Source organism: Oncorhynchus mykiss, chromosome 22 (assembly GCF_057628025.1).
Source record: "Oncorhynchus mykiss isolate SJ-2025 chromosome 22, ASM5762802v1, whole genome shotgun sequence".
Lineage (NCBI taxonomy): Eukaryota > Metazoa > Chordata > Actinopteri > Salmoniformes > Salmonidae > Oncorhynchus > Oncorhynchus mykiss.
In genome coordinates this window covers 33,173,327-33,185,996 of record NC_143043.1, presented here as the reverse complement: position 1 = coordinate 33,185,996, position 12,670 = coordinate 33,173,327, and the positions used below count along the sequence as shown (strand labels likewise).

Below are 12,670 nucleotides of genomic sequence, written 5' to 3'. Positions count from 1 at the left end.
CCGCGTGCTCTGACTGGCTCTCATTCGTTACACGAGCAAATGGTGAGTTTTATCTTTGTAGTGCAACACAAAAAGTTAATGAAATGAGTGAGAGATGTAGTAGTGCACGGCAAGGCAATTTCATGCCCTGCAACGCTCTGAACAGGCCTGATATCATCATGCCTCATAATAAAATGTTCCTTTGTAAAATACACCATGTGAATATGGATACAGTGACCCCACTCACTTGAATCAATGAGCTGTAAACCAACTCCATAGACACTACGATTTATTAATTTAATCCTTGAACCTATTGCACAGAGTAGTGCACAATACAAAAACAGAGTAGTGTTGCCTTTTTTCCAATATAAAAATGTTAATTTGGAAACATGGTTTAGATGTAGTAGATAATATACTCCCATACTCCCTCTAACTGTCGAGGGAGATCACATATATTTCGTTGTGGTATTCCAAGATATCGCGAATCCAACACGAGATGAGTCATATAGGCCAATCTTTCAGGCCCACACGTAGTTGAGGCAATACATCAAGCGGCAGGCAACGAAAAAAAAAAACAGTGGCCTACTGATTGTTAGGGACTCGCAGTTCAGGAAGAAAGTATAGTCTATAAGAGAGAGATTCATAGATGTTTTTTTTTCAGGCTGTTATTTCGATAAAATCTTTGGCTTGAAGTGGCAGATCACGCAGTCTGTAAATTCACCGAGGTTTGATATAAGAGAGAGATCACACATTAGGCCTAAAGCGACAAAGATAGCAATCATATCATTATCCAAGTGCAGGGTGAGTAGTACTGTATCCCCTTCTCCTTAAATTATCTATACAGTCTAATTTTTGGCTATTCATTTTCCATCATGTTCGTAGCTTGTATGCATATTTGTATCGTTTATGTTCATACACAAGCCTATCAACAAATTGAACATATTTTACACTAGCCTTGACTATCCACAAATATTTCGTCCCCAAAAGGTGACTCCTGCACCATAGTTTTCCGAGTTTGTAGCACATTTGGGGCAAGCGAAGGCTCAGTCACTCTCCTCCTTGTCTTCCTGAATGGTGGTGGTGGAATGGTTGTACAATCCTTGCGCCATGAGCTGGAGAGCCAGGCCGTTCTTATAGCCGTTGGCCTTTTTGATTTTGGCCCGTTTGTTCTGGAACCAGATTTTGATTTGTGACTCATTGAGGTTGAGCTCCTGGGCTAGAGACTGTCTCCTCTGCTCGGTAATGTAACGGTTGGCCTGGAACTCCGTCTTCAGTCTTTGAAGCTGCTCAGCCGTGAACGCCGTTCTGGGTCGCTTGTCTTCCTTTTCGTTTTTCGTCTTTTTCAATTTCCGTGTCCTTGGGCCTACAGTAGGGACGACAATAAAAACGGGAATATAAATATTCAGCGAGCGCCAGAGATCTATAGCTTTCATCACCCAGAAACAATTAAATTTAGGATTTTAGGTTAGACTTCATAATAATAGCCAAATAATAAAAGCAACGTACCCTAATAATAACCATGATCCTATATTCATAATAATAAAAATAAACAATGTAATAATGGTAGGCTACTAATAATAAACGATAATAAACTAAACGTTATTATAGGGTAAGTATTTGCTGTAGGCTATATAACGTTATGGCCATCCCAATGGTAGGCCTTTAATAATCACTGTGAATAACATTTGGCTACTGAAAAGAGTAAGGTCCACTCAGCGGCAGGCCTTTGTGTGAAGTAGCTGTGGGTCGACTATCATAATTATTTAGTTAAAATTTAAAAACCATAAAACTTAAAGCCAACTAGAGCAATTTTACGACATACACGTTTTAGGACTTTTGGCAAGTGTGTCTTTTATAGGCATACAATTGATCAAAAGCCTACTAAAAATAGAATCATTAAAGCTCAGTGATCTCTAGCTTTGTTGACATAGGCTAATGAAGGCATTCATTCAGATATCCTGAATTTACGTTAAAATATTTCGCCCAAAATGAAGATTTAGGTATAGGCCTATGTGCGTATGGGTACGCTACAGTATACATGTAAATATACAACATTATCAGGGGCTAAATACAAACAAACAGCCACAAATCAACAATATGATAGGAAACAGGAAATATAATTTATCCGTTAATATTTATTTTTTAAGTTATAGGCTATTTGATGCTAGGCCTATCTTCTTTTTCTAACACAAATACAAAATCTTCAGTGAATTGTTTTTTATTGATATTTATATTGATTCATATAGGCCTATTTTTAAATTCTCTGTCATTATTTTTGCAATGATTTGGTCAATACCTACTTTAGGTAGCCTAGTGGTTAGAGCGTTGGGCCAGTAACCCGAAAGTTTGCTGGATCGAATCCCCGAGCTGACAAGATACAAATCTGTCGTTCTGCCCTTGAACAAGGCAGTTAACCCACTGTTCCCCGGTAGGCCGTCATTGTAAATAAGAATTTGTTCTTAACCGACTTACCTAATGAAATAAATATAAAACGCAGTCTTTTGGACAAGTGTATTTTAATTATGAAAAGCTAATTTATTCACATGCCAAAACACCATTGGAACCATTGGACTTTCTTAGCCCAAACAAAATAAACATTGTGCATGCTTACCAGTTAACGTAGCCTAGGCTGCTATTGATTAACACGGGTACGCGGGGAGAATTACACCAAGTCCATACACAGATAATATACATCCTCTATCAAGACAGTCAAAATGGTTAATTAATTCAATATGCCGACAGCAATGAGATTATTTTCCAGGTTCTCGTTTTTTCAAGTGCACCTTCTTTAACTTAATTATATTCAACCTTGATTTTTATAGTCTCATTGAGATTTAAAAATATATTGAAAACGGTCCATTAAAATGATTGTAGGTTATGAATAATATACACGTATATGAGCCTACAGTTGTATTATGTCAAATGTAAGAACTGTATCTCTCTTTCAATTCAATTCATGGAGTATGTTCTAATTTTAAGTTACATTCTTTTAAAAGATGTCACATCTGCAAGGATTTTTTTTTTGGAGGCCTTTAACCTACAAGATGCAACCAGTGGTCATGGGATCAAGATTTCACTTGCAAATACGAAGAGTGAAATGTTGGGCCACACAGTCATCAACGACATGTTGTTAACATGTTCTGATATGTTCTCAAATATGCTCTTGAAAACAAACTACTCGATTGTTCACTGTTTCCATTCATTTTACTTTATTGGTAGATTGTGCACATGCTAGACTAAGTCTATCAGTCAACTAAGCCAATCAGTGAATATTTTCCAACTTGCACCACGTGAATGACAGATATTGGTAGACTATCTTGAATAGCATCAAATCAATACATTACTCAAGATCAATATATAAATGACAAAATATACAGTATTTATGTATAATTTCAACACACAATTGTCCAAGTGGCCTATATGTGCTTTATTGTTCCTTGTATTTTTTTGTAATAAATGAAGGATTCTTTACAAATAATAGCTTATAGCATCATTTAAAATGGAGAAGGTTTGATTCCAGTTGAACATTGATTGAGTCTGTTAGCCTATATTTTGCACTCAGTCAGTCATTATTTTCATGCAGTAACAGGACCACTAAGCTTGCACTATAGCCTACATATTTTGCCCTTCATCACAGTGCGAAAAGAGAGTATAAAATACACTTTTATTTCACAAATAAAGGTATGAATTAATTTCAAACACATCAAATACAAGCATATTGAGGAAATACTACTATTTCTGCAATTGGACTATTGCGCATTTATAAAATTGTTAAAAAACTATTGCCTCACCAGATGAGGGCCTGTCCGAGTATCTAGTGCAATACACCCAGGCAGGCCACAGCAGCGGTTGGGACTCGGGGGAGGGCGCTGCGCCGCCACTAACGCCGTTCACAACCATAACAGGAGAAGTGTTCTCGCCGAACTTGGGCGTGCTACCTCCGGAGCTGTCGTTGGCTTTCGAGGACGAGGTGCTCTTTTTGGGGGTTGGAGACAAGGCCAAGGACGAGGAGGAGGAAGAAGTGCTGTCGCTGCTGCAATTGGAGTCCTGGCATGGCGTTCCAGGATGAGTCGGTCTGGCGACCAAAGGGTGGGCGCGTTCTCGGCTGGAAGTCTGCGACCTCTCCCTCGCACCTAAGCCCTGCTCCTTCCTGCAGCCGAAATCTGGCCGTAGAATATTGTCAATAAAAAAGTTGGTGGTTCTGTGCGCCTGCTGCGCTGCTTGGAGAGGCAGGATGGGTGGCGAAGGCAGACTTGGAGAAGGAGAAACGCTCTCCCCTTCACTCAACTCCGGGCTGTGTACATCCCTTTGCCCCTCCATCACTGAAAATGGTTGCAGGCTCCCAACCAATTCCACTTGTTTGTGTGTATTTGAATCCAAATATGACAAGAATGAAGTTATACGGTGCACACTAAAGGATAATTACTCCCTCTCTGATTTGGTGCACATATTGATTTCTAAATTGTTGACATCCCTCGTGCGTAACGCGCACCAACGTGTCATGGTAGTCGACTATGACAAGACTGACAAGGAATCGCACGCTCCTCTCGCAGCCACGAGCTTTTCACCACTGTCTATATGACAGTTCGATCTTCACTAACTCCTCACATCACTCAGCTTCTCCCACACGTTTCCCACACTAACCGGAAGCGCGTGAACCCCTTCGAACGTGCAGTGGGCCAATCAATGACTGAGACACTTTTGGACACGGGAGACGACATCCAATAAAGTCTCGCATCTCTGGGTAAGTAGGCTATGGTGGTACCAAATATGGGTTTTATGAAAACCCAAGACCGAGATCATAGTAGTAGGCCTAAACTATACGGATGTATACACATTATACAATTGCAAATGCGTATAGCCCACATACGTCGCATTTTTATAGGTTATATTTATCTTTATGATATGTGCCCAAATTATTAGAACGCTAAATGGGCTTATGCATGCACAAATGCTACTCTAAACAAAGTGGTGAAAGCGCATAATTCATTAATTGATTTTTAATATATAGGTATATTGATTGTATATGTATATATATATGTGTGTGTGTGTGTGTGTGTGTGTGTGTGTGTGTGTGTGTGTGTGTGTGTGTGTGTGTGTGTGTAAATATTGATATATGCAGGCTAATTTAATTCACGTGTGCCTTGGTCCCACAAACAAATGTGCAGACATAACCAGATGAGTGGTTTTCGCCCATAATCAAATACAAGCATAACCAGATGAGTGATCCATGATGTGTTTTGATTTATGCATGGTTATGTCCACAACATGAGCCCGTGTTCTATACCGTCTTTCGATTCTTTGTTTATCCATAAAACAAAAAAAAACTTTATTATGTATAGGCCCACTAACACACCTGTCTGTGGGGTGTAATGGCATTATAGGTGTAATGGCATTATAGGAGCAGCCACACGCACGCACACACCGAAACATTAATTCAAAACAAATTAAGAATTATAATGACTAGCGTGTAGGCCATGCAGATGCAACGCAATCATACGTTCAGCCCACATTGTTTTATTTCAGTTGGGCCTACAGAGCTGAAATCTCTATCGACAAGCCATTTGCTGGTACTTAATTACATTTAAATTAGGACACTATCACTATTCCATTTTGCTAAGTAGCCATTGTGAGACGCAATTCTTTTCAGACGGTAAATGGGCGCAGGGACTGTTATCTTGCCTGCAAAGATACGCCTTGAGAGGGACTGCTAAGGATAATTTATAGCTTTTAATTACTCTTCATTCCGCTTGATCAGCTAGGCGTCCATCACACGGAACAGAGGAAAAAGCCAGTCAAAAGCTCTGTCACCAATCCCGCGCAGGAGGATTAATCAAAAAAGTGCACGGGGCTGAGGCTCAAATACAGGCATGGGAGAAGCACTTCATTCTCAGGGTCCTCATAAAGCGCACTGAATAATACCAGGGTCCTCGGAGACGCCATTTACACAGATTACTTTACTGACGGTTTAACGTTCTGTAATTCATATCACCTTTCATGTAGCCTTCTGGAGCCGGATCCTCTACCGCGGAGATATGGATGTAGCTTTTATAATGTAAACGTCTTTGGATACGTTAACGGGAAATGGTCCGGAAAAAGCCGTTTCTGCAGTATCAAATTATTAATTTAAATGTTCAATCACCATGAAGACTACAAGCACATTTTACTCGACAAATCCAGAGAACAAGGTGTTCCAAAACGGCTGTTACACATCAATGATGCATCGCGCAGTGGCTGTGAAAGGAACATAAGCCTACAGGCCTAGTAAGCTATTGGAGGGGCATTTGTTAGGTGGCATATTTTTTAGATGCGGTGAATTTGTTTGCAAATAAAATATGATAGTTTGATATCTCTCCCACTATCTGACACACACACACACACACACACACACACACACACACACACACACACACACACACACACACACACACACACACACACACACACACACAATCTGTGTCCTAACGTCAATACATTTATCCATAGGCCAGCATCCAGATCCATTCGATGGAGGATTTATCCTCATTATTTTGACCATGCAGCGTTTAATTAGCCAGCTTCAACTCACTTCATAACTCACACCATGTAGTCAGTCACCTGTACACGCAGGCTGTCTGGGGGTTGGCGATGCCTTTGGAACTAACGATGCGCTTTGTTCATACAGTTGGAATGTTCACTTCTTTTTGGAAACAGATGTTATTGAAACGTTGCATATATACATATATGTCAAACTCATTCCACGGAGGGCCGAGTGTCTGCGGGTTTTCGCTCCACCCTTGTACTTGATTGATGAATTAAGGTCACTAATTAGTAAGGTATTTGTGGTTGACTTAATTGAAAGAAGAAACAAAACGCAGACATTCGGCCTTCTGTGGAATGAGTTTGACACCCCTGCAATAGGCTATCTTGTATATAGGGCCTGCCTACCTTTCCATAATATTTCATTAGAAAGCATATATTTATTGTCTATAGCCTATGATATACACTTTTAGTCCACCAGGGCCTGGGTGGTTCGAGCTCTGAATGCTGATTGGCTGACAGCCGTGGCATATCAGACCGTATACCATGGGTATGACAAAACATTTATTTTTACTGCTCTAATTATGTTGGTAACCAGTTTATAATAGCAATAAGGCACCTCGGAATTTTGTGATACATGGCCAGCGTTGCATCGAGAATAAGAACAGCCCTTAGCTGTGGTATATTGGCCATGTACCACACCACCTCGGGCCTTATTGCATAATTAGCCAACACCACTTCAATGCTTTATGCCTGAGTTGGATTAAGCATTTTATTTGTTACCCTTTGTAGGACGATTAGCCCTACATTCCACAAGCGTACTTTGTCATTTAAAAGGCATACTTAACATATAATCCGTTACTAAAGTGATTTTAATTATTCTCTCAAACTTTTGGTCATTTGTTTACAAACTCTTAGGACAGTTCAACTGTATGTTTTGCCATCCAATGTATAGACAAATATTAGGGAAATGCTGTATCTGACACAGAAGGCTGCCTGCCGGTTGTTCGGCAGAATATAATAAACATTCATATGCGTGCCTCCAATCCACAGCTTTCCTTTTGAAACCGACATGCAAATCTGTAATATCCTCAACAATAGCGGTCATGGGTACTAATCAACAGTAGGCCTAAACTTCAAAACTATTTTCTCTTTATCCATGATGTGTTTTTCTTTTATATGGTATTGTGGAATTGTACGTGTGAATCTTTCCTGACATAGCGCAATGAAGTTCAACAGAGAATTTACTGGAAGTTAGGAGAATGAGACAAAGGCGCATATGGTTTTAATTATAAGATAATTTACGATTTTCTGTCTTTACAATTCACTATAGGGCCTAGCATACTGGAACAACTAAAATGAAAACAGATTTAATTGACTATTTATAAAACATAATTCTACACTGCAGAATGACCTATCACACTGCAAGACATAGGCCAGATTATTATATTTGGCGATATTTTTCAGCATGGTAGAACAATAATCCAATATGTCCACCAATGGCCAGTAATAATTTGAAGGCCTAATTACCAAACTACACATTATTTAAATGTTTCTTTTGTTTTTACCGTGCCTTCAGAAAGTATTCACACCACTTTACTTTTTCCATATTTTGTTGTGTTACAAAGTGGGATTCAAATGTATTTAATTGTAATGTCAAAGTGGAAGAAGAATTCTAACATTTCTAAGAAATACATGAAAAAGAAAACACTAATATATCTTGATTAGAAAAGTATTCAACCCTCTGAGTCAATACCTGTTAGAATCGCCTTTGGCAGCGATTACAGTTGTGAATCTTTCTGGGTAAATCTCCTAGAGCTTTCAACACCTGGATTGCACAATATTTCCACATTATTCTTAAAAACGTTCTTCAACCTCTGTCATGTTGGTTGTTGATCATTGATAAACAGACATTTTTAAGTCTTGCTATAGATTTTCAAGCCAATAAAATTCACAATTGTACCTAGATCACTCAGAAACATTCAATGTCGTCTTGGTAAGCAACTCCAGTGTATATTTGGCCTTGTGTTTTAGATTATTGTCCTGCTGAAAGGTGAATTTGTCTCCCAGTGTCTGTTGGAAAACAGACTGAACCAGGTTTACCTCTAGTTTTTTTTTTTAGGACTCTGCACTCCTTGCCAATGACAAGCATATACCCTTGACGTGGTGCAGCCACCACCATGCTTGAAAATGTAACGAGTGGTACCCTGTGATGTGTTCTGTTGGATTTGCCCCAAACATAACGCTTTGTATTCAAGACATGAAGTTAATTTCTGCAGTTTTGCTTTAGTACCTTATTGCAAACAAGATGCATGTTTTGGAATATATTTATTCTGTACAGGCTTCCTTCTTTTCACTCTGTCAATTAGGTTAGTTTTGTGGAGTAACTACAATGTTGTTGATCCATCTTCAGTTTTCTCCTATCACAGCCATTAAGCTCTGTAACATTGGCCTCATGGTGAAAGCCCTGAGCTGTGTCCTTCTTCTCCAGCAACTGAGTTAGGAAGGATGCCTGTATCTTTGTAGTGACTGGGTGTATTGATACACCATCCAAAGTGTAATTAATAACGTCACCATGCTCAATGGGATATACAATGGCCTCTTTTGTTTGTTTGTTACCCCTTTACCAATAAGTACGCTTCTTTGCGAGGCATTGGAAAACCTGCCTGGTCTTTGTGGTTGAAACTGTGTTTGAAATGCACTGCTCGACTGAGGGACCTTACAGATACTTACTTGTATGTGTGGCGTACAGAGTTGATGAGTCATTCAAAAATCACGTTAAATAGTATTATTGCACACAGAGTGAGTTCATGCAGCTTATTTTGTGACCTATTAAGCAAATGTTTACTCCTGAACGTATTTAGGCTTGCCATAACAAAAGAGTTGAAAACGTATTGATGCAAAACATTTAAGCTTTTCATTTAAAATGAATTAGTAAACATTTCAAAAAGCACAATTGCACTTTATGGGGTTACAGTTCAGCCTGTAACAACCAGATGTGGGAAAGGTCCAGTGGTGTGAACACTTTCTGAAGGCACCTAACCTAATAATACATAAGCCTATTTAATATGGAACAAGTGTGTAGGCCCTACAACCCTACATGCCAATTATATGGGACAAGTGTGTAGGCCCTACAACCCTACATGCCAATTATATGGGACAAGTGTGTAGGCCCTACAACCCTACATGCCAATTATATGGGACAAGTGTGTAGGCCCTACAACCCTACATGCCAATTATATGGGACAAGTGTGTAGGCCCTACAACCCTACATGCCAATTATATGGGACAAAGGTGTAGGCCCTACAACCCTACATGCCAATTATATGGGACAAGAGATTGTATGATATGAACCTAGATTGTTGGCATTGTCAGACTTACTGCAGCTGTTGTCTGAGAACAAAATGTAAAAAAATAAATAACAATAATTAAGAGACAACAAACAATATCAGAACGTGTCAGAACATAATATCAGAACGTCAGTAATGTAATTAAGGATCACTTGAAATGTCGGGTGGAAGACAATAACTGTCCAAATATAACAGCTTATCATAGCAGAATCAAATGTCTTAGCAGTGTATTTGATGCCAGTTCTGTTTGTGCAATGTCAGGGAACCACCTTGTGGTCATTCACAGCAGCACACCCTCACAAGTCTTCTAATTTCGTCCTACCATTATTGATCCTAAACAAGAATAAGGTAGCCTTGTATTACCAGACCATTCATGTAAGCTCGTGAGATCAGGCTGGTTTGCGAGTCTAAGAATAAGACACACTAACCCCAGTATTTATTCTTGCGAAGTCAGTCCATATAAAAAAAAATCACGACAGCTGTAATGGAAACAGGAAGTTTCGGTACACTTTTGTAAATGCCACAGATAATTTGTTTGTTTGACACGGTGGTGTCTTTTGTGCGTTATATAACGAATGTGCCCACTGGTATTGGCAAGTGCTCTAGCCAACAGCTTGCAGATACAGTGTGGTCATAGCCTACATTATGAAATTATTATTTACAAGAGCGAGATCATTTTAATTTGTCAAATGGCTGCCAAGCATCGATCATTATGTCACCAGAATAAGCCCTTCGATATTTATTGGAAAGGAGCATCAAGCTCATCACCTTGCACTTTCACCACCCTGTCAAGTTCATCATAAGGGACAGTTCAAACACTTACCCATCCTCACTATCCGTTACTGACCCCTACTCGCCATAACATTGGTGTGGGGCGCGTGTGAGCAGGCTACGAGAGAACATTGGATGGAGTGATGGCTGGCTAGCTAAAGAGAGCTGGCTGGCAAGTGCCGATGGCTGCCCGTAGCGAGCGAACGCATAGCGGGACAGTAGCACAGGCATTCAGCAAAGACTTGAACCAAGTATGTTGTTGGTTACATCGCTAGGAAAGCTGAGACTGTGCTTAATTTGTTAAGTTGTTGTCAGCAAGAGTTCACTTTTATATAGCTTTCCAAGGGGGCTTCTTGTTATTCGCGGTTCAATGCTTTCTCTCCCAACTCATCATAACAGTGTTCGGTTTTTACCTGTAAGTTAACTTAAGTAACTAGGTTTCAGGGACGAAATAACAGTTTTTTACTTTTAGTTTTTTTTTAAACCCCCAACAGTTGACAGTACATGTCAAAGCAAAAACCAAACCATGAGGTTGAAGGAATTGGCATTGAGCTTCGAGACAGTATTGTGACGAGTCACAGATCTGAGGAAGAGTAAAAGGCACATGACAGTCCACTTGGAGTTTGCCAAAAGGCACCTAAGGACTCTTAAGACCATGAGAGAAAAGATTCTCTGGTCTTATGAAACCAAGATTGAACTCTTTGGCCTGAATGCCAAGCGTCACATCTGGACGAAGCCCAGCAGCATCCCTACAGTGAAGCATGGTGGTGGCAGCATCATGCTCAGGATATGTTTTTCAGCGACAAGGACTGGGAGACTAGTCAGGATCGAGGGAAAGATGAACAGAGCAAAGTATAGAGAGATCCTTGATGAAAATGTGCTCCAGAGCGCTCAGGACCTCACTGGTGCAAAGGTTCACCTTCCAACAGGACAACAACCCTACTTCCCCTACTGTATTTATTTATTTAGATCCTTTGCACCCCATTATTTTTATTTCCACTTTGCAAATTCTTCCACTGCAAATCTACCATTCCAGTGTTTTACTCGCTATATTTTACTTACTTCGCCACCATGGCCTTTTGCCTTCTCACTTCATTAGCTCACATCGTATATAGACTCATTTTTCTACAGTATTAGTGACTGTTTGTTTCACTCCATGTGTAACTCTGTGTTGTGTTTCGAACTGCTTTGCTTTATCTTGGCCAGGTCGCAATTGTAAATGAGAACTTGTTCTCAACTTGCCTACCTGGTTAAATAAAGGTGAAATAAAAAAGCACACAGCCAAGATAACACAGGAGTGTCTTCGGGACAAGTCTCTGAATGTCCTTGAGTGGCCCAGCCAGATCCCGGACTTGAACCTGATCGAACATCCCCGCAGACCTAAAGAAATATCTGTGCAGCGATGCTCCCCATCCAACCTGACAGAGCTTGAGAGGATCTGCAGAGAAGAATGGGAGAAACTCCCCAAATACAGGTGTGCCAAGCTTGTAGCGTCATACCCAAGAAGACTCGAGGCTGTAATCGCTGCCAAAGGTCCTTCAACAAAGTACTGAGTAAAGGGCCTGAATACTTATGTAAACGTCATATTTCAGTAAAACATTTTTTTGTAGTTTGCAAACATTTCTAAATAACGGCTTTTGCTTTGTCATTATGGGGTATTGTGTGTAGATTGATGAGGGAAAAACCTGTTTAATACATTTTAGAATAAGGCTGTAACCTAACAAAATGTGAAAATACTTTCCGAAGACACTTCTTAGCTCAATGGTGCCGTCTTTTCAGACGCATTTTAGTTAGCGAATCACAGGTCCTATTGTTACGGTTTTCTTCTGGTGAACGAGAGGAGGACCAAAATGCAGCGTTGTTATCTTTATACATCTTTAATGAAAGTTGAAAAATTAACAATATACAAAAACAAGAACCGTGAAAACCCGAAACAGCCCTATCTGGTGCAACAAACAGAGACAGGAACAATCACCCACGAAACACTCAAAGAATATGGCTGCCTAAATATGGTTCCCAATCAGAGACAACGATAAACACCTGCCTCTGAT

General features: G+C 39.9%; 1 protein-coding gene across 1 annotated transcript; it reads right to left on the bottom strand.

Moving 5' to 3' along the window:
* Window positions 1-231: 231 nt before the first annotated feature.
* LOC110501690 (homeobox protein engrailed-1-B-like) lies at window positions 232-4,643 on the bottom strand. The gene is made up of 2 exons (XM_021579426.3): window positions 3,771-4,643; window positions 232-1,342 (listed from the first exon to the last, which is right to left on the bottom strand). Exons 1-2 carry the CDS (start codon window positions 4,297-4,299, stop codon window positions 1,023-1,025), a joined length of 849 nt encoding a protein of 282 aa, XP_021435101.1. The 5' UTR covers window positions 4,300-4,643; the 3' UTR covers window positions 232-1,022.
* Window positions 4,644-12,670: the final 8,027 nt, after the last annotated feature.

Coding starts and splice junctions, on each gene's coding strand:
- LOC110501690 (XM_021579426.3), bottom strand. CDS start 4,299: ATGGAGGGGCAAAGGGATGTACACAGCCCGGAGTTGAGTGAAGGGGAG. Junction 1,343..3,770: donor CTCGGACAGGCCCTCATCTG/GTGAGGCAATAG, acceptor TCCCTACTGTAG/GCCCAAGGACACGGAAATTG.